General features: G+C 37.7%; 1 protein-coding gene across 1 annotated transcript in view; it reads right to left on the reverse strand.

Annotated features, from left to right (window-relative positions):
* The window catches only part of LOC107087616, an 80,959-nt gene that overhangs the window by 15,784 nt on the left and 42,645 nt on the right, over positions 1-22,530 (reverse strand). The window contains exons 55-81 of the mRNA XM_015379293.1: positions 21,902-22,042; positions 20,979-21,194; positions 19,471-19,649; positions 19,058-19,160; positions 18,802-18,960; positions 17,807-17,969; positions 17,426-17,529; positions 14,259-14,438; positions 13,940-14,161; positions 13,612-13,791; positions 13,327-13,518; positions 12,784-12,933; positions 12,592-12,692; positions 11,622-11,824; positions 7,783-8,003; positions 7,502-7,648; positions 7,223-7,387; positions 6,464-6,615; positions 6,135-6,303; positions 5,957-6,065; positions 5,448-5,584; positions 5,192-5,317; positions 2,702-2,881; positions 1,390-1,614; positions 1,188-1,314; positions 850-1,046; positions 560-772 (exon numbers count right to left, since the gene is read on the reverse strand). Coding sequence (XP_015234779.1) covers positions 560-772; positions 850-1,046; positions 1,188-1,314; positions 1,390-1,614; positions 2,702-2,881; positions 5,192-5,317; positions 5,448-5,584; positions 5,957-6,065; positions 6,135-6,303; positions 6,464-6,615; positions 7,223-7,387; positions 7,502-7,648; positions 7,783-8,003; positions 11,622-11,824; positions 12,592-12,692; positions 12,784-12,933; positions 13,327-13,518; positions 13,612-13,791; positions 13,940-14,161; positions 14,259-14,438; positions 17,426-17,529; positions 17,807-17,969; positions 18,802-18,960; positions 19,058-19,160; positions 19,471-19,649; positions 20,979-21,194; positions 21,902-22,042 — 4,461 coding nt within the window. The remainder of the gene's footprint in view (positions 1-559; positions 773-849; positions 1,047-1,187; positions 1,315-1,389; positions 1,615-2,701; positions 2,882-5,191; positions 5,318-5,447; positions 5,585-5,956; positions 6,066-6,134; positions 6,304-6,463; positions 6,616-7,222; positions 7,388-7,501; positions 7,649-7,782; positions 8,004-11,621; positions 11,825-12,591; positions 12,693-12,783; positions 12,934-13,326; positions 13,519-13,611; positions 13,792-13,939; positions 14,162-14,258; positions 14,439-17,425; positions 17,530-17,806; positions 17,970-18,801; positions 18,961-19,057; positions 19,161-19,470; positions 19,650-20,978; positions 21,195-21,901; positions 22,043-22,530) is intronic.

Here is a 22,530-nt window from a genome sequence, read left to right on the forward strand (position 1 = left end):
CATAAAGTTGTTTTGGAAAAACAATAACTTCTTATTAGTTTTGACTTGTTACTCAAAGTTTCATCATGTCATGGTTTTTCCTTTTATTACCTGTCAACAAAGTGATTTTATGTCTGTGTTTAGGAAATTAATGTTTAACTTATATTGTGTTGGGCTTCCTTTTGTGTTGGTTCTTTTTCTGTATTATTCCGTGGAAAGGTTGGCTCTGCTCCAGAATTTAACCTCTGGGCAGAGGGCCACCCTTATAGTGTGATGGCTCATTGAGCATGCCAGCTAGTTGTCTGTTTTTATCTTGTTTAAAGAAATTGAAGATCAAAAATAAGAGAAGGAAGAACAATTTATGATATAATGATCAATAGTTCTGTAATTTCACAGAGATTCCTGCAGTACTTAACTATGAAATATAAACAATTTACCTTTATAGTTTAACCCTCTAAACACTGAATTATAACTTTTTCATTCCCTGAACCTTAAATGTTAAAACTTGATATTTAAGGAATAAGGTTTATACTTAACAAACAGTTTTTATTTTATGTATTTTGTATTTGTGTTATCTAACCAGGTAATGAGGTGGAGGAACTGCCACATGGAAAGCAGGCCCTCTGAGCAGGCAGGTGATTGAAGGTGTTGGCAGGACAAGGGTGACAGTCGTTCGTGTCCTCTGCATGAGTCAGGTTACCAAAAGTGCCAGGTGGGCAGGGCTTTGGCTGGGTGTATCCTTTTCCACAGAAATATCCACGAGGGCAGGGATTGCTGTTGTAATTTTCTGTGCCTTGTTAAAGTTGCACAACAAAAAATAGATAAATATTGTAAATCTAAAGGGCAATATGGAATTAGTTTTCTCAGTACCTTTGGGGCAGTAGTATCCCTGTGGACATGGAGCGCACTGCAGACTTGTGGAAAGGTATGGACGATAAGTTCCACCTCCACACAAGCTACAGCTATTGTTTGGTCCTCTGAGGCCGCTGGTACTGACAGGCATGGATCCTCCAGGACAGGATTTCATTGTAGAGCTGTTGGCAGGGCAGTAGTAGGGAAATGGGCATCTGTGGAGTTATGGAACAGGGTTATTTACAAAATGTGCAAAATCTGCTATAAAGATCACATTTCAACAGGCAAAGCTTCTTCTTAATAAAACGTCACATAATGTATTTGGATCTAACTACACTCTTCAGCTTGTTACTCACTTTTGTTTAGGGTTGTCATATGAATATGATCCCTCCGGGCAAATATAACCTTCTGGACATATCTGAGGCTCAGCAGTCTGAGGTCCACAGTACGAGCCAGCTCTGCATAACATCTCTGAAACCGCTCCTGTGGTAGAGTCAAATACTCTCCACATGCACATCTGGATGTGGTTGGAAATTAAAAATTCAAAAAGATACCTACCGATGGGGCACTGATATGAGGCCCTGCAGGGGGTTCCTTCCAGGTTGGGCTTTCCTGTAATGTGAGGGTCAGGGCAGAAGGTTCCCCCTGCACAGGGTTCACACTGGTTGGGTGTAGCAGCTCCAGGAAACAGTCTCCTGGTCCCTGCTGGGCAGAAGATGGGTGGTCCAGTCCCACTGCACCAGAAGCCAGGTGGACAGGGACTGCTGGTATACTCTGTGAGTCCTAGAAAATCCCAAAGTTTTTTTTATTTATTATTTTACTCACATTAAACCAATTAAGCCATTAAAGCAGAAAAACTGTGCTTTTGAACTGCTTAAGGGAACTAAATGATCTTCAGTTATTTTTATCCAGATATTAGCATTAGCCAGTTATATTGTTAACAGTTTCTTACGTACCCATTTTCTAATTCCAACTAATGAAGTAACACATAAATTGTCATAGATAAGCATTTACCCTGTTACACATTTCCTCTCTTTTTTTTCTTTTTTTTTCTTGATTTTTGTCATACACCTAACATTTTTAAGGGAAATGTGCAAAACTCTGGCTAATGTTAGATTTGGCTCTTTGTTTTCCTTCTGGAATCAACAAACTTGATTTGAGAGAAGGGCTTCTAAAACATTTGACTGACCGGTACATTTGAAACAATGAAGAAAAAAAAATCTATTTAGGTTAAACTCCTGAAGGTAAAAATAAATCTGCAGCATCATCATCCTCACAGATTCAGCAGCACTTAAAATGAAGTGATGAATGCCTCAGGGTTCAGACTAAAAAATACGATTGTATCAAGCCTGAAGTTCTTTAGTTGATGTTATTTAAAACGGAGGTCTTTTCAAATCAGAAGAGGAATAGGGAGGGAAACTATCTGCTGAGCATTATTCATTAGCTGGAATTACAATAGGGCTCAATTTCAAGCCTGGAGCTTTTTAAAAAGGGATTAGGAAGTACTTTTTCTTTGGAACTCCACAACTCAATTATTTCTCTGTGGCCTCAAGTGACCAGTTTTAAATTCAGAGCTTTTCCTCACATTGTATTCTTTAACTCTTATTCAAGGCAGTGGCACTGAAAAACATGTATAGGTAGCACATGAATACAAATGATAATTTGCTCTGAATTTATTTAAACTATAAAAGTTACAATTTAAGCCCACTAGAGTAGGGCGTAAATTCAAAGTGGGTTTTATGCATTATTACAATTTAAAAAAGAAGGGGGGTGTATAAGTAAGGTAAAATATCAAAGCCATTCATATAAAAACCATGGCTTTGATTTAAACTTTTAATAAATTATCTGTTGGAAAGCTTTTTTATAGCACCTGTTCTATTGCAGTGTGAACCTGGAGGACAGGGGCGGCAATCACCCTTGCTTCCCGCTCCCGGGGAAGCTCGAAAAGTGAACATAGGACATGGCCGGGGTCCAGTACCACCACTGAAGTCAATTCCAGGCAGACCATCACAGTAATGACCAGCTGGACACAGATGAAGTACTGGGTCTCCTGCGATCAAAGAAACCCTGGACATTAGTGATTTTTTTAAAAAGACTTTAATTTTTTTTTTTTTTCCGCTTTAATTGCTCTAATATGAGTTACAATTAGTCTGTACAATTCTTGTAACTTAACAAATTCCACTGAAAGGTACACAATAATTGCTGTGGATGAAACAAAAGCAAAAAAGTTGCACACATCTGAAACCTGTGTTGGGCAGTGTATTCAGCCTCCATTAATCTCACACCCCTAAATTAGGTGCAATCAATTGTCTTCAGATGTCAAAGAAAATGGTCCACCTGTGTGTTATTTTATAGCCTATCATTAAAGATGAAGAAGTACTGTAAATGTCTAAACAGTTTGATAGAGACCAATATTAAACAAATAGCACCATTAAGACTCAGAAACACAGCAGACATGTCTGGTATAAAGTTGTGGTCAGGTTAAAGCATATGTTGAGGATCAAATCTCAATCATATAAGCAGTCCACCTGGAGCCACATCGACAGCGCGCGCTTAAGCAGCCAATTCAAAGCCCATGGTCTCTTTAGTCGGTGGCCTGCGAGTCCCGTGAAGCGAGACACGCCGGATTCTAACCACCAAAACCCCTCAGGGAAGAGTCTGTGTTCGCCGGCTGAATAAGACTACACCCTGCCTACGGTTCATAGGAGCTGAAACTAGTGACTTGTTTTTCCTGCATATCAAACCAGATTGAATACGCTGATTTGTAAACCAGCCTGCTGAAGCAGATGATAATCTCTCCAGTTCTGGTCTGCCAACAGAAACAAAATAAAGCACTGCATAGTTTCCTTCTGTTTTGTGCATCAGAATAATTCAAGTCTCTTTGAGAGCTGCCTGTTGCATGAACGCACTGTGTTCCTGGGCTGAATCGAGACACACTGCTTCCCCTGAACGTAACCAACTGAACAAAACCAGGCCAAACAAAGCCAAATCCCAGCCCCTCCATTCCACTGAGCTGACAAGTGAACATATTTTTGCCCGCTTTCATCTGATGCTTAATAAATACTCTACTCTTGTGAAAGATACGTAGAATATATACGATTCGTGCTGTGTGTTACTTTCTGATTAATTCCTCCCTTTCATTTGTTTGAAGAGTTAGGCTAGTATGGATGGACTAGCGAGCATTTTTAGCTCTAAGCTAACTCATTGTCAGCACTATTGTAGTAGCCATGCTGTGAATCCTCTATGTAACTATGCTAGTGAAGAATCTCAGTCTTCCAGGTCATAGTCATTCCAAAAAAGTTAAAATCAAACCAATGGACTTTGTTTCCAAGTTCGAAGATGTTTCACTTCCCATCCAGGAACCTTTTTCAATTCAAATGTCAGAAATAGCATTGAGTTGCTTTAAACAGTAGCCCAACAAAGCCTTGTTTTTTTTTTTTGCTTAGACAACATGGAAATTGAAACAGGTCCACCCCTCAGGAATGGGGGTCGCATGGCTTCTTTTGTTAGCCTGCAATTCCCCATGCCTATGTAACTATATATATATATATATATATATATATATATATATATATATATACATGACAAAAGTGGAAAAGGAATAAATCTCTGGCAATCTTATGTCATGAGTCTTTCACCTTTCAATTTAGAAATGAGAGGCCGCTTTCAGGTCCATATAGCAAGCACTAAAATATGCAATTCTGCTGCTTTTACATGCAACAAGCAGATTATGAAATAACAGAAAATGTTCTATTAGGCACAGTTATTATTTAAGGGTGATACTATTTTACATACTTGTTGGTAATCCACTTGTAAAGGTGTGCTGTATAATGTCACCATTTTTGTCTAAATTGTGAAGTTTGCAAGTCACTGTTTTAACTCAAACTGTCAATCTTAACCAGAACTGCAGCATTTTCTTTTATCTCAAAGGGATAAAAAAAATGATTAAATCAAAAAGACTCCATTTTAGAACAAACTGTATATTCATGGCCTTCATTCATTGTCAGAATAGCTCAGTCAAAGTCTCCTGAATACAATAAATATGCTTAAAAAACTGTGCAAAGAAGAATAATCAGCTACTACTTGTTCTTGTTTGTGACAAACACTTTAGACATATTTAAAAAGACTTGAGGCTACACAGCTGTAACACAATGCAGTGAGGCTAAATATAAATGCACATTACAGTTTTCCAATCAAATTTCTTAGAGGAATCAGAAAAGCATGTATTCTTTTTTATTCACTTTAAATAAATGCACTTCCAGCTATAAGATGACCACATTAAACCCCAAGTGCCCCAGTGTTATATAATTTGCAGTTGTAATCTAAAAAAGTTGAGGTATGAATCTGTGTGAGCACCCACCAGCTTTGCACCAATACGCTGGTGGGCAGGGTGAACAGTCCTTTAGACTCATCGCCCCAGAGGAAATGCTGACTGTGTTTGCAGGACATGGATGAGCTTGTTCTGTACCTTGAGGACAATAAAAGCCTAAAAAGAAAAAATAGTACATAAATGATTCGAATTACGAATGGACATTTTTAAGAACCAAAATGATCTTAACAGATTACAGTGCTATATATTGTTTTTGCTGGTGTTTAAAAAAAATTATGCTTAGTACCTGGTGGACACAGGCCTGCACACTGCACGCCCCACTCACAGTGGGTCGTGTTATACGTTGATCCCTGAGGGGTGAAATCTACACTTCCAGAAATGCATAAATATCCTGCAGCACAATCACCCTGGATCTTACCAGCCCTGTGAAAACAGAATTTGTTAAAAATATGAAACTATGGCAGCCAGTAAAATTTGTGTTTGTATTATATAGAACTGTAACATTTTATTTTTGCACTGTATCATTTAATCAGTTATAACAACAGTGCATAATAAGTACATTTATTTATTCACTTAAACTTCTCCATATGATATGGCAGGTATCTTAAACCTTTTGATTTTACATGACTAAAAATTTAAATGGGGGTTTCGTACTTGCCTTCAAGCAAGTGTTGGTGTACATGGGTTGTGCCAGATGGTGTGAGCACATTGAAGTTCTATATATACATGACAGAAAGACATGTGCAAAGCTAGTTCTTACATACAAGCACCAGCTGTTGGATCATTCTAGAGTACCTGCAGTACCTCCCTGGAGGGCAGGGCAAACACTCCTTCTCTTCCTGCAACCCACTCTGGTTTGAATGGGTGTATGTCCCATCAGGGCAGGGGTGGGGAACCATGGTCCCTAAAGAAAAAAGTAACAGAGGAAAATAACAAAAACTATCACCCACATTTCAAACTTTTTAGAGCTTACCTGCAGGGCAAAATGAGTGTGGAGGGCAGGGCCAGGGGTCGCCCACTATGGCTTCTTCACAGAAGAATCCAGGGCGGCACGGGATGCAGTTCTCTGAGCCCGGGTTTGGTTGGTATTCTCCGGTTGGACATGGCAAGGCCATTGCAGATCCTTCAGGACAGAAGTGACCCTAAGATGGAAATGAGAATAAAAGAGATATCAGACGGGAGTCAACTAATCTGACAGGACATTATGAATTAACAATGCTGCATAGGGAAATTTTGAAAAACAGAGAAAAGTAAAAAAAAAATGAAAAAAGTAAAAGAAGAAGTGTACACAAATAAACATACCTTTGGACAAAGAAAGGCATATGGAGTGGTTGAGGAGAAGTCAAATGGACAGTAAAAACCAGCAGAGCATGGGCCACTAGGACTAGCCAGGCCCTCAGAAGAGCAATAGTGGCCAGCAGGACAGGCAATGCAGCTTTCCATGGAAACACCTCCTACAGTCAGAACAAAATCCTTGATGTACTGCACATATTGGTTCAAAACAGATGTCATCAGCTCTCCCAGAGCTTTTTTTTTAACAGGCTGATAGTGATTTCATCAGGTTTGTCGTGTTAAGGCAATACAGAGAAGAACAGAGAAATGTTTTATCTCTCTCCCATGGCTGCAAGAACAGAAACGGCTATCTTTAATGGTTTTGAAGATGTTGCAATTTATTTTTCACCCTTAATCTGAGGAGACCTCTCAATAAGTGGACATATGCAGATCTTCCAGAGTTACTGTGGACGTCCATACTACCTATTGTTTTGTGGCTCTCCATGCTTTGTCTGTAACTAAACATGTTTAATGATCCCTGACTTTCCTGATGTTAAAGCTGGTTAAATATAAAACATACCTTTCCTCAAAAAGTTTTATCAATCTACATGTAGACATATGTAAATCCATGTATCAATGTTCTCTGTCAATAGGAAGGTGTTGGACTATCAAATGAAATACTAATACAATACAATAAAAAATGTGTTTATATAGTAACAGAATTTTGGAAAAGCTCCAGGACAATAAATAAAGGCACTTAAAATGAGGATGTATCCAACAAACTAGTACCAGTTGAATTGCGGACACTTCCAGCAGGGCATTGAACTGGGGTTATGGACCCCGCTGGGCAATAGTGCCCAACAGGACAGGGTCCATTCTTTGGGAAGGTTTCAGAGCTCTCAGGTGTTGGCCCTGTAGCTCCACCTTGGCAAAAGTAGCCCTGCAAACATGGACCTACAAAAAACCCATCAACACTATTAGTTTGATTAACTCAAGTGACTTAAGCATGATTATACTTTAGTTTTAACTTGGAATGACATCAGTGAACATCTTAGTTTGTGCTTTTACCTTGCGGAGTAGAGGCTCCATATGAGCTACAGTACTCTCCAGAAGGACATGGCAAGCAGGCAGAGAGAGAATAAGCTCCTGTTTGGTTATTGAAAGTACCTCTAGGGCATGCCTCAGGCAACCCCGTCCCAGCAGGGCAGAAATGGCCTTAGAATGGAAGAAAATATTTATTGCTGGCAGATTAGTAAAACCTGGATAGCAAAACATAACACAGCTGGACACAAATGAGTAAACAGCTGCAACTATAATGCTGCATCTATAATAATTTATTATGTCCACACCAGTTGGACAGGTAGACGGCTCTTGAGTAGCTGAAGAAGGACACATGGTTCCTCTTAGGCAGAGCTTGCATTGAGCAGCACCGGGGGCGGGACTGTAAGTTCCAGCCTCACAGGGCATTTCACTCACTGCACCAACAGGACAGCTGTGTCCAGCAGGGCAGATGTAGCCATGAGAGTCATCGGATGGAGTGGGACTGGAGCTTCCTCTCAAACACACATAACTGTAGGCAAGAAAAGAAAGATCATATCAAATAAACAATTACAGGACACATAAGAAGAGGCAAAGGCTGACAGTGTGTCATGGTTTTTGTTCCGTTTAAGTTTTCTTTTTGAGTTTTCATTGGTTTTTTCCGTTTTGTGTTGTTCTAGTTGTATAGTTTTTGGTTGTATTTGGGTCAGTCTCCTTCTCCTAGCTCCCTCTATATTCTTGTGTCCACACCTGCTCTCAGTCTGATGATTAGCCAAGTCTTTGTTCAGTCTCCCATATATACTCATCCTCTTCAGTTACTGTTTGCCGGTTCCTTGTCGTTTCTCTGCCCTTAATGTGTGTTTTACCTGACATTTCCTGGATTTTGGCTTGCTGTATTTTGTTTATGTTTGCTTCTGTTGGCCTTTGGAACATTATTAAATCAGCAAAACTCACTGCAGTCACTGCATTTGGGTCCTCAAGTAATTTCCACCACACTTGACACAGTGTGGGTGTGTCCCTCCAGTGTCACACATCTGGTTTGGTCTTAGTGTTATAGCAAAGGACAATTTTCATTCTTCCTCAGGTTCTTCATTTAAAAAGTGATTGTAATCAACTTTACAAAGAAATTTCAGAATGAAGGAAATCGTTGTCAGTATGAAGTTCATTTGAATCTAAACTGTATGTACTTGTGAATTGTGACTTTAGTTTTGAAGTTTTAGAAAAGAATAGAAGTTTTGTAGTTGTGTATATTTTTCCAACTTTCAGTGACAAAAAGTTGTGCTTTTTAAAGAAAAGTAGACAAACTGGGTTTTCTGTTTCAAATATAAAATCTATATTAAAATCAATCGCAATCATAAAATCAATCACAATTTTTTTTACTATATATTTTTTTAACAAAACTACAAATTGGTTAATTCAACTGCTTTAACCTGCTCCAATTAGGGACAAATTCAGCCTTAGAAGTTACACTTTTGCTCTCAGTTCTACAACAGATATGCTGGAGTTGGCCAAAAATGAACTGTGACTTGTGGATATTTCACCTGAGGGTTTTGCCTGCTTGGTTAGTCCGCACCAAACTGGAAATAAACATAGGGCATTACGTAATGTTGACTTCTAAGGACACAGCCATAGACCTTTGAAGGATGCAGATGGGGACCTGGACTAAAGCATCCGCCATCTCCTGGACAGTTTGTGTTGCAACGAGATGTTGGTGGGGAATTGGCAGGCCAGTCCATGGCTTCAATACCTTCATCTTGGAGGAACTTCTACCACAGTCCAGCCCCATACGGTCTAGCATTATCCTGCAGACTACACCAGCATTGGGTCTCAAAAGGGGTCTGAGGATCTCATCTTGGTAGCTGATAGCAGTCATGCTACCTCTGGCGAGCACTTGGTGGGCTGTGCGGCCCTCCAAAGAAATTACACCCACACCATTATTATTGACCCACTGCCAAATCCATCATGCCGAAGGATGTTGCAGCCTGCAGATCGCTCTCCAGACCCTGTTACATGTGGTCAGTGTGAACCTGCTTTCATCTTTAAGGAGCATAGGGTGCAACTGCAAATTTGCCAACACTGGTGTTCTCTGACAGATGCCAAGCTTAATGCATGGTGTCTGGCATTTGGTCATTTTGCAGGGCTGTGGCAGTGCTCCTCCTTGTACAAAGGCGAAGGTAGCAGTCCCTCTGCTTGGTTGTTGCCCTCCTACGGCCTTCTCCACGTTTCCCGGTCTACTGGCCTCCCGGTAGTGCCCCCTGCTACTGGAAATGTTCTTAGCACAGCTCACATTTAAGTGGCACTACCTCAGCCACTTGTTTGGGTTGTAGAGCTCTACCACGAGTAAAATGACCAAAACTGACCAAAACATAAGCCAAAAAGCATAGGTACTGAGAAGTGGTCTGAGTTGTCTACATTGAGTGTCTTGCTAAGTGCCGATAATTTCCACCTATTGTCTACTGCAGTTGAACAACACCATCTAAAATTGATTGCTAACGTATGTTGCTTCCTAAGTGGACAGTTCGATTTTACAGAAGTTTGACTTAATTGAAGTAATAATGTGTTGTTTTAATATGCCCTTGATTTTTTTAGCAATTTATTACATTTTAGGATATTTTTATGTAGCTGTGCTGCATAGGCTATGCTAGCATTTTGACATAATGACACCCGTGTTTGTCTTACTTCCTCCATTACAAACAAACATACATTTAAAGCTGGCAAAAGCTTTTTAATTATTTATCCTGTCCATTTATGCTTCTCCATTCCTCTTTAGCAGTGTTTCTTCAGGCTGTGGTGACAGCCAAGGGAAGAGTTGTACAGTAGTTGGTCCTTATCAGGGAGCCTCAGTGAACCAGCCGACAGCATGGAATGTTTATTATAAAAACTAATTATAAAATATTTCATAGATTAACAAACATGTTCTCTTTGAATCATATTCATTTTGAAAGTTTATATCGGCCGAAGGGAATCTTGACTTGCGTCTAGTAGAGAATCTGGAGGGAGCTAAAGATCAGGGTTATGATAGGGAGTTCTTATCAAACCTCAAAAACTGGAGTTAATCGAGCCCCCATGAATTTCAAAATGCCATTGGAAACACAACGAGATTTTTAACTAATGTAATGACAGTAAATACTTTTTTTTTTTTTTGGAATGATTAAATTGTTTTTGACATAGCACCTTTTAACAACATGTAAAAGGCTTCTTTAAATTAAAACACATTATTTCCTATCTTTTTTATCTATCAGTCAAAGAACAAAATCAGTTCTTCCATATTAAATGATAGATGTTTTAAATGACTTTCATATTTATTTTTAACATTTATTATTTTCAGGTTTTTATTTATTTATTTAAGTTTTGTTTGTAGCACTGTGAGAAACATATGAGCCCTTGTGCAAACCAACAGGTTTGAGAAAGACTCCTGGATAGGTGTTGAAACTACTAAAAAACTGAGCGAAAGTCCGGTTGCCTTCCAATTCAAGCATATTTTGTGGTTGCCATGACCTGGGTGAATGAGAATCTACACAGAAATGAGTTACAACTTTTTTGAGATTGAAAAATGTTGACGTAGAGCTTTGATATCTCAATTGTCTGTTTAGGTGAGTAGCCTTTATATTCTCAATAAACCAGGCTTTGGTGTTAGCTGGGAATCCTGTTTGACTTCTTATTTGTCACTTTTTATAGTTATAATGAAAATACCACTTCATCTGCTTGCTACACAGGTATGCCAGACATATTCCTGATATATGCATTATTAAATTAATGCATTATTGAATTAAAGCATATAAGTTTGATTATTATGTACTAATGTTAAATTATTTTACTGTTTGGGAAACGCATTAGTGACATTAATGAAGTCTTACAAGAAGTGCAAAACATCTGCTTATAAAATAAGTCTGGGTATTTTTATTGAAAAAGTTAAAACGATTCTAAGACAGGATTTCTTTTTAAATAGAAATTTTCAAAATTTTGGGACAATATAGTATGATAAAGAGTACATTTATATACATGTTTAAGCCAGAATAATCTGACATTTAAATATGGCTTCCCTATGACTTTAAATTATTATATTGCTGGATATTACATTTTAAACTGTAAAATCAAATTTTAGATAAACTTTTGTAAAAATGTAAAGAAGAATGTAACAAAAAATTACCCAGCATGACATGGCAAAATGATTGAAAGATCTGAAATTGCAGGTCTGTCACAATACAATCCAGGAGGGCAGGGTGGACATTCTTCCACTGCTTTAAGTCCTTTGGAAATTGCAAGAGAACCAATAGGGCAGGGAAGGGGATGGCGGGTGCCAGATGGGCAGTAATGACCAGACGGACAAACACGGCTGTTGGTTGATATACCCTGGAATGAAAATATGAAACAAACTAAGTAAGCAGTTAATAATTACCACATTGCATTTTATATAAACAGTTATCAAGGTAAATAAAGTACCTTATAAATTTTGTCTGTTTCCTATGTACTATATTACATCAAATCAATATTAATAATGTAAGAACAGAGGGTAACGATCCAAGGAGCCCTTTTGATCCTCTCCCCTACAAATGAAATATCTCTTAAACCAAAAGAACCTACTTACCATTGCAAAGGACATTAGCCATATGCTGTATAATTCCATTATTTTTGTTTTTGTGAATTTTAAAGAATAATTTTTATTCTATCAAATCAAAAATATGTTTCCTTTGATAGAATAAGGTCCGCTCAGTGGAGCAGTGTATAGCACTGCTGCCTTGCAGCAAGAAGGTTCTGGGATTGATTCCCAGCCGGGAAATAGATAAATGGATGATAGAATAAATATGAAGCTGCCAAATCTATGTCATGTTGCCTTAAGGTTTTCCTCCTTTCAGTGTTGTTTATATTCTAACAGCCTTGAATGGTCAGGAATAGAAAAGATTGAAGACTCTTTTAATGTGTTAAATCGAAGAATAAATGTACCAAGGACATTCTTTTAAAAATACATCGGTGAACTGGTGACTTTAGGTGAAATAAGTTTCACCTAAAGTTAAATCTATTTTTAGATTTGTTATGATCTCATAATTTTTTATAAGATTAATGGATAAATATATGTGGAAACATGTAAAATTCACAAGCAACAGAGAAAATCCTAACACCTCATCTGTGGAATTTGGACTGGTTGATCCTGCAGGACAGTAATATCCTTCTTGACACAGACCTGAGGGCTGTGACAGACCAAATTGAAAGCAGAACATTCCTGCAGAAGGAAAACGTAAAAAGCATTGGCATCAGAGTTACTGCATACAAATGATCTATGAAACAAAAAAAGCTAAATATTTTTTTCTAACCAGCAGGGCAGGGACTGCAAGTATCAGGACTGGAGGCTCCGAGTCGACTTTGTACTGTACCAGGTGGGCATGGGTATTCTTGAGCTAAAATCTGCCCTGCAGGACAGTAATGACCAACAGGACAATGTACTGGCTGAACAGTACCTTCATCTAAGACAAAGAAAAAAGAAATAAAATGGAGAAATTCCACCATTTTGCAATAATTTATCTATGTAGTTTGCTAAAAAAAATAATCTGGGTTTAACCATAAAATACTCTTTCACCATCTCTAACGCTAAAGCAATCAACTACCATCAGCTGCTTGACCAAATATATATGAAAGGCGTTTTCAAGAGCAAGTTACTTTGGTGGTTCTAAAAAAGATAATAAATTGAATAGCTCCATCCATTTAACACTTAATCTCTTAATTACAAAATGCTAATTAGTACAAAAACAGTAAATAGTGTTAATAATACTACAGGTTTTATAAACTTGTGGTGTTTTGATTATACTTCAGCCGACATTTCTTTTTGCTACATATTATAACAATCTATTGATTTCTACCTTGACAGTAGTATCCAGGGGTACAGGTGCTGCAGTTGTCTTGATGAGTGTTGCCCAATTCCGAGCTAAATGTTCCCGCAGGACAAGCTAAGAGGACTGGTGTTCCACTGGGGCAAAAGAAACCAGCTGGACACACAGCCTGATCTGCCTTGATGGAACCCCAGTCACAATAAAACCCAGCCTTGCAATAACCTGGTATGGTAAATGGTTTGAATAAATTATCATCAAATTATCCGTCATAACTGTTTATTTAATCAAATGAGATAAATCTTTTATTCCATCTACCTGCTCTAAGCCCTTTTTGGCAGAATATTCCAGGAGGACAGAGAGATCCAGTCCTGTTGTCAGTTGGATTTGGCACCTTTGCACCCATCAGACACAGAAAACCATCAGCACACGATCCCGAAGGCTCAGTCAAACCTTCTGATCCACAGAACTGACCTGCAGGACACATTAAGCATTGACCTGCAAAGTAAAAGAATCAAAGCTGTGACTTTAGTCCCAACAGGAAAACAGGCTACCTCACACACACATTTCATCAGAATATATTTAAAGTGCTTATATATTCTACAAAAGTGTTGGGGTCTCATAATTTCAAAATCTTTCTCCTTACCTGTAGAGATAAGACCCTGGTTGGAGCTGTAGGTTCCATTAGGGCATGGGACAAGCTGACTGTCCAGACCATCTCTGGGACAGATGTGTCCAGCTGGGCAGGGAAGAGGACTGGAGACTCCAAGAGAAGTCCCTCTATTCGGAGAGGGATTTAGAGCCTGGCAGTGGAACCCGGCAGGACAGGGAATACACTCTTTCTGGCCAGATAATTCCTGAAACCATCCTGAAAAAGCATTATTAGAGAAATTATCTAAACTTTAAAGGATGAAAAACTGATACCCTTTGAAATTGGAGCATATGCTGTATTAACCAATGTTTACCAGGCGGACAGGGTTTACAGTCGTCTTTGCTTTTGCTTCCAGGATTGTTCTGGTAAAAACCAGGAGGGCAGGGTAAAGGAACACCGGTGCCTTGTGGACAGTAATGGCCTTCTGGACAAACATCTCCAGATTCACCTGAACTAGGAGAGGCAGATCTAGACCCCTCTAAACAGTAGTAACCTGTGGGAAACACATTTTTGATCAAATTGAATCAAGCTTTTTCAGTCATCTTATAAAATATTATTTGACAACACCATGTGGTGAGTGCTGATTTGTACAGCAGCCAAAAACCTGCCAAAAAATAATTACAGAGAAAATGAGAATGAATATTGTTTCAGGCTGCTTTTCTTTGATTTAATATAAAAATGAATCATTCTGTTATTAAGGCTTTTCAACAATTGTTTTTGGGTCAAAAAATTGGTTGTTTTTATATTTTAATAAAGTATAATGGGAGGGTATTTTTTAAGAAATGTAAAAGATTGTTATTATTATTATGTTTTGAATAAGGAAAATAAAAGTTTAAAGTTAAAGAAAATGGAGAAGTGGAAGGGCCTCCACCCTTAATAAAGGAACTGTCCTCGTGATAAACAGGAGAGGAAGAGTTTGAGAAAGCTGGATAAGAGAGGAAAGAGTTGGTGATAAAAAGGAAGCCACAAGCCTGAAGGGGTAGTCGTTGCCATGTTAGCATCATATAACATTTCTTAAAACAAGTGCATTTGTTCTTGAATTGAGGAGGTAAGTGAGACACTTTGCAAATGGAACAATAAAATTAACATTCAAAATAAGAAAAAAAATTGCATTGTCTTATTTGAAGTGCTTTTATTTAATTATCTTATTTAAAGAGTAGACATGCTCATTCCATTGGCAGATCATCTTATTTAACTGCTCAAATTAAGGGTAAATACACTTAAATTAAGAAATGTTTACTTAGTTCTTGATCATTTTTCCAGTGGCATGGGGGTTCAGTGGCTGTAAATGGGAGCTTGTGAAAAGCATGACATTGATCTAAGGGTTGTTATGGGCTAGACAGAAAGTACACATATCGCGTTGAAGTTTCCCATAGCTGCATTGATTAAAAGAGAGAGTAGTCAGAAGAAGTTGGTTGAATAGTAATTAGCACTTAGTCCTCCCTGAAGTGCTCTGTTCTTCGTCAGCAGGGGAAAAGATATAACAGCGTTAGATGCAGCAGCAAGAAAGAAGAAATCTACCATTCCCTGTGATGTGAGAGAGCTGACCTTGGGTTCCAGTTCTTGTAGCTATTTAGTAAAAAAAGCCAAAGTCTGATAGATCAAGACAGGAATGTACTTTATTGTAGTCTTAAACTTGATCAGTGGATCTGTAGATTGAAGAGGAAGAGCGAAGAGAAATGGGAAAGAGGTTCCGAGAGATGTTCCAAGATGAGCCAGAAGAAAAAGTAGTTCTGGCCCACCAGGGTTTGAAGAGTAATAATTCAAGTTCAGGAATCCAAGTCCAAATAAGGCAGTTGAAAGACAGGCTGAGACTCATGATTAAAGTGAAAAACCAAATTACAAAAGCATGGGTGTGCACAAGATGGGGTTTGACTCTGGAAAGTTGAGGGTAAGAAACTATTCTTTTTAAAGGTCAATCCTTACTACTAAGAGCAAAAGGTTTTGACTCAACGTTTTTGCTCTGCTTATGATTTGAAATTAATTTTGCAGTTTCATCATAGTAAAAGTACAAGCTGTTCATTCCTCAAATGGATTTTGGTGGGTCAAGACAGGTCAAGTACTTTAGTACAGTTTATCCTTATCAGTTGTTCTAAAGACTAAGGGTGAAGACTGAACACTGGCCATCCTGGGGCTGAACAAGTTAGTTTTTCAGGAAAGTCCTGTAGCAATGAAGACAGTTTTCCAAGAAGACTGGCGGTACTTGGGCTGAAGGACTTCATTTCCTAGGAAAAGTCCTGTATAAAAAGGAAAACAGTTTTCCAAGAGGACAGGCCATGCTGGGGGTTAAGAGGTCAGTTTCTTAGCAAAAGTCCTGTAGAAATGAAGACAGTTTTCCAAGAAGACTTGGGGAGAGTGTTGGCCTAGCTGTTAGAGCTGTGTGCTTGTACTTTGAGAAGGTTGCAACTACCCGGTTCGATTAGCACAGCCTCCACTCTGGGTCCCTGAGCAAGACCCTTAATCCCCTACTGCTCCCCGGGTGCCACACAATGTCAGCCGACTGCTCTCCAAGGGGCTGAGTTAAATGCAGAGATAAATTTCTCCATTGTGAGATCAATAAAGTTAAATTATTTTTATTACTATTAGACCAGTAGCTGAAGAAATTTGTTTCTTAGGGTTGTGAGTAAGAAACTTCACCACTAAGAGAATGTAAATGTTTTTCTTAATGGAAGCTTGCAAATACACTTAATTTAAGAATAATAAGAAGAACTTTGTGTTTGTTCCTTTAACCTAAATTGACTCTCAATTTGGGTTAGAGTCAGCATATGTAGTCTTAGAATGGTACAATAATTGGTTTATTGATTTTTTAATCTTGCTGAAATGCTGCTGGAATCAACCTCTGCTAGAGCATACCCATAAAGCATGTTAAAATGTATATAGGGGTGTATACAACACATCTTTGAACCACATTTGTAAGGGTAAGTTCTTGAATGGTGTAAAATACATGTATGAACACGGTTCTTAGGTATACTTCGAGGTCTGGCAGGTTTGCTGTAAGGCCGAATTTTGTCATAAACCAAAGAGACGGTAAAAGGAGGTAGTCCCGGCTGCTAAATTATCTGATTCAGTTGTTAAAAAAGGGTTTAGGTTTGGGAAGGAGACATTTAGCACACATCTAGGCTCAAAGTCTGCGAATCCAGGTTGGTTTAAGAGTCTGAGCTCAAGTGGAAGTGAGGAATGGAGGGGCTGTTGATTTATTATTGCACAGTCACAAAACCAAAAAGTGCCCTTAGGGGTGTAAGCGTGGGAATGTGTGAATGTGACTCGATGAGTGTAAATTTTTTTTTTTGACTCGTCAGGTTGTGTCCCCCCCCCCCACAATATTTAGATATTGTTTATCTAAATGTTGGACATTTTACATTTTGTGTTGTAAGACTACACTGATGCAATAAAACATCAGTTTATTTATTTATTTTGATTTTTTTTAGATGTAAGCACATCTTCAGTTGTGGCAAAAAGTCTGAAGGAAACCACGTTTACCTGGGAGGCAGGGTCCAGAGACTGAAGAGAGACCAGGTTCTGAACAGTAAAATCCAGGACAGCAGCTTTGACACTGAGAACTGTTTGCCAGCCCACGGAGTTTACTGTCCCAAATATTTCAAAACACAGAAGGAGTTGATAATATTATACACAGAAATAAAGGCTAACATGTTCACCTATATACTAAAAAAACAGATCACAAAATGGTTGAAAGTGAAATTACTTGGAGATACTAAAGAGAATGCAAATATTTAAAACAGGTTAAAACAGCTTAAAATGAAGTTTATGCTCAGATCATATTTTTTCCAGATAATATTTTATGTAGAAAGAAAAAACACAGAAAGATTTGGCTAGTACAAAGTGATACAGCTAAATTTGTACCTGTATGTTCCTTTAGGGCAAGGTTTTGGTACTAAAGTTCCCATGGGGCAGTAATACCCAGAAGGGCATTGGAATCCCGTCAGATTGTCTGCTGGCGAATGTTCAGAGGCTCCTTCAATACAAATGTAGCCCTCAGCACAAAGCCCGCTGGGAACAGTTCTCCCTGAAAGTGCACTTCTTTTTAATTTATTTATTCTTTTAATTGAACGATACAAATAATAGTTTTTAGCGCCTTATTCAAATTGTACCAGACTGTTTGAATTTTCAACACATTTATAGTGGGCATCAATGTCACAACAAGTCCATATTCAATGTAATTTTTCTTACTGCTTTTAACCTTTTTTTATTAAAAAATATAATGATGCTCATTAAAACTTGTTAGATGATCTGTAATTTCTAATGGTAGGAGAGGTCAAACATGTTTTTACTTTAGCCTGTAAACATAATAATGCAAAAATGGCAATTTAAATAAGTCAACTTTTCTTTAAATAAGTGCATCTGTCTTGAATTGAGGAAGTAAGGGAAACCCTTTGCCAATGGAACAAGACTTACATTTAAGATTTTAAAATAAGAAAAAACAATTACATTGTTGTATTTCAAGTGCATATTTTCTAGCTATTATTTTAAGAGTAAAAACAATCATCCCATTGGGAAATCATCATATTTGCCTACTCAAATTATGGGTAAATAGACTTAATTTAAGACAGTTTTACTTATTTGTAGTTCGTTTTGGCAGTGCATATTAACCCTGTGTGGATAAGAGAAAATCAAGCAAAAATGGAAAATTGTGTGCCCGTTTTTGTTCTTTAATTCAGTTGGATGTTGAATGCAGTTGGATGTTAAATAGTTATTCTACTCAGAAAAATGTCTAAATAATTCTTATAAAGCTTAAACATGACAGTCATGCTTCTGATTAGTTGTAAACATCTACACTGGCATTGTAACTTTTTGCACAGTGTAATACTCTGACATTAAGAGGAATGTCTCCATATTACCTGTTCCTTTGCAGTACATGCCAGGGTCACATGGCGTGCACTGGAACTTCTCTGCAAGTCCTGACACGTTTCCATAGGTCCCTGAGGGACAGGGGCGTGGATTCACTGATGCAGGGGGGCAGTAAAATCCCCTTTTACAGGGAAGTGGATGACTCATTCCTGATGTGTTGATGCATAGATTCCAAATGAAACAGTTACTTCCTTAAAGCTCATGTTATCAGCTGCCGAAAGCAGATTCATACAATTTATTAGTTACCCTGATCTTGACAGTAGAAACTTGGGGGACATGTTTCACAGGTCCCTTGGCCTTGTCTCTGCTGGTAACTGCCAGGATTGCAAGGTGTCTGCCTCACACTGCCCTGAAATTAATTATTATGAATTATTCAAAATACTTTTCACCTGCTGAGCAGGTCCTATCAACAGTAATAACTGCAGAGCACGTGAAGAGTAGAGACAGATATGGCACAAGGTGAAACCAGAGATAGTTTTAACCGAGTCGGGAGACACAAGGTGAAACCAGAAATAGTCTTTACCGAGTCGGGAGACATTAAGTGACTTCAGCATGCAATAACGTGCGTGTCATACCAAGGTATGCTTTCATGGAAAGCTCATGCAAAATTCAGTAGTGATGACTGACAAGAGCTTGAGGACTAATGGAGCATGACTGACCTTCTCACAATAATGTCCCAGTGAGCAGACATGTAGTTGTGGTCTTTGAGAACTCTGTCCTTCAGGACAATAGTAGCCTTCTGCACAGTGGCCACTCGGCTCAGTCTGCCCTTCCTTAGCGCAGTAGTGACCTGGAGGACACAGCTTACATGTCTCCACTGTGGATCCACCGAGGGAATCTAGTGTTTAACGAACAACAATGGTACAGTGAGAGAAAAAATTTATTAAACAATGACTAAAGTAAATGTGAAGCCTTTCAAAAGTATCAATTAACAAATGAAGTCACAACAAAATCATAAAAACAATACATTTTCCAGAGGTTTCTGTGTCAGGACAACATAATACATTGATATTTTACAAAAATACTTCAAGGAAATACTTAATAAAAATTATGAATGTAGTCCACATAATTAGTCTCAATAAAAGAGAATCTAGAAGGACAATGATGAAAGGGACCCACGGGGAGTGGTTTTTGTGCTTCTAGCCATATTGCCTGGGCTACTGCACCCAACAATTACATGTTTTCCCTGTATTGATAATACAGTTAGCCCTGTTTTTCAAACATTAACTCTGTCTCTCTATTAAGAGAGTTATGTGCTAAATGTTCATTACAACTAACTATACGTGCATCAAGTGTTGCTCAACAAAATTTTAGTTTGGGCGCTCCATAACGCTTGTTTACTTCCTTAATTTATTAGTAGCTAACTACCGCTACTGCGGTCAATAATGATCAAAATCAATGTCATGATTTCTATTTTTTTTTTTATCATTTTTATTTATTATTAATTTTTCAATTTCAATTCATTTTACTGGCAACTGTGGGTTTTTTTCTGTCTCTATTAGAAGGCTATATAAACTTTCAATCACATCCGGATATTTATATGTTATGAAGATTTTTCATCAACTAATATGCCGATGACTCTGTTTAGCCAAACCACATCCACCATGCCTACATTAAAGAAAAAGGAGCGAATACAGACAGCTGAGTTTTTCAGCTGAACTAATCTTAAATCACTTTGCATGTTGAAATAATTACAGCATTAAAGTAAATAAAAACATAATACAAATGCAAACTACAAAGTAGCTGTTTCCTTATCTGTTTCTAATTCATAGTGGCACAAATAAGCTACGGCAAACTCTTAATGAGCCTGGAGTTGTCTGTCGCAAGACAAGAATATGATTACACAATTAAACCATTTTGTGACAATTATTTATGAGCACCCAAAGGAGACAAAATATGCCTCAGTGGAGGTTTTCATATTTTCCCACATCAGTGAGCCAGACAGACATCCAAGGGTAACACTGCAAAGAAATTATAACAATTTCAGCAAAGTGGATCAGTTTTCTTTTTAACTCGGCTCCGGTTTGTGTCAGAATACTGTTCATCTCAGAAAGTCAAGAGATTACTGACTAATTTTAAAAAGCTGTAACACAGAGCCCAAAAAACTATCAAAACACATTTGATTAAGTTGATGAAATCATTTTAGCTATATTAAAAAATATCTCACTTTTAATGGATCCTATAGGGCAGGGGATTGGAAGTGGTGTTCCAACTGGGCAGTAGTGTCCGAAGGGGCAGGGGTTGACAAAAGAGTCAGAGGAGCCCCAAGGACAGTAATAACCAGCTATGCAGGGCCCCGTTGGTGCATCTAGACCAGTTTGGTTACAGTAAAATCCAACATCACACAGCTTAGGGTAAGCAGATCCAGAAGGACAATAGAAACCTGAAAAAAATGGCAACAGAAACGGTCAACAGAAATATGAAACTCAAACTAGAAAATCTTAAACTTATTAGGATTATCTTTGTTATGCAAACAATCTTCATAAGCATAGTTATGTTCCGTTTTCATTTACTTAAAAAAAGGTATTCTTATTTTTGAATTCTAAAGAGTCCCCTTGTTATTTCAGAGCACTAATTACTTTGCTAAAGGATTTCCAATATGTTCTTTTATGGGCTAAGATGAAAAACTACTTTATAGTCATTTAATGTACTTTATCATAGTGCCTCTTTCCAAGAGGTAGATAGAAAAGAAGATGTCAGACTTTCAGATCTTTAAATGAAGGTAATGGGAAGAGTGAGGTCCCATTAGCTTAAGAGGAAACTCAGCTTGCATTGGAATCAGCATCTTAAGCTGCTAGGGCCAAGATACATTAAAGATTGTTTAATGATGGCAAGTGCAACAAAATTGTAAGACTTTTGAGAAATGTTTCTTAATAACAATGTATTAAAAAGTAAGTACTTTTGCTTTAAATGAACATGTCATAACATAACACTTTCTGAAAATGTTTGAAATTACAGAATTATAGACATAAACTAATGATCTGATGCAATTTGCAATTACAGTGACAAGGACATAAGATAAAAATGTCTGCAGCCTAAGGTATAAGAAAGTTACTTTAGAGCACACATTCACTGTCTGAATTTACACACCCTTAGGACATATATCTCCTTTGTAGGTGGAACATGCATAATGTGGACTCTTGAGATGTTCTGCTGAGTGATTCACATTGTTATCCAAATGTGCCCGTGGCACAGCATCTACTTTGATCCAGGTAGTGTTTCTCCTTGCAGCTGAACATGGCAGACAGAACATTTTTACAGTTACATCTTTATAAACAGACAGTACACAGGCAGAAACAGTGTTTATTTCTTAACATGAAAATAGTTTATTTGTTTGAATGGTTCACTTTTGAGCCGAAAAAACATAGGATCTTTAAAGTTCAAAACATACGAAAATCACATTCAGCCTTACTATTTCTTATTTTATCAAATCCTTTTTTGCAAACAGAACCACTGGACCTTAGCCACTCTTAACCCTTTAAAACCAATTGTATCATATTTGATACATGATTTTTTGAGGACTTTGCATCATCAATTTGATCTTGCTGATCTTAGAAACCCTGACTTACACAATCAGACACATGTAATTAACAGAAAACATATATAAGATTCTACAGAAATGCCTATGTATCAAAATTGATGCAAATAAATAATCTAATTTAACTTATACAATAAATATATATATATATATATATATATATATATATATATATATATAT

Source organism: Cyprinodon variegatus, unplaced genomic scaffold, assembly GCF_000732505.1.
Source record: "Cyprinodon variegatus isolate N-32 unplaced genomic scaffold, C_variegatus-1.0 Scaffold10, whole genome shotgun sequence".
NCBI lineage: Eukaryota > Metazoa > Chordata > Actinopteri > Cyprinodontiformes > Cyprinodontidae > Cyprinodon > Cyprinodon variegatus.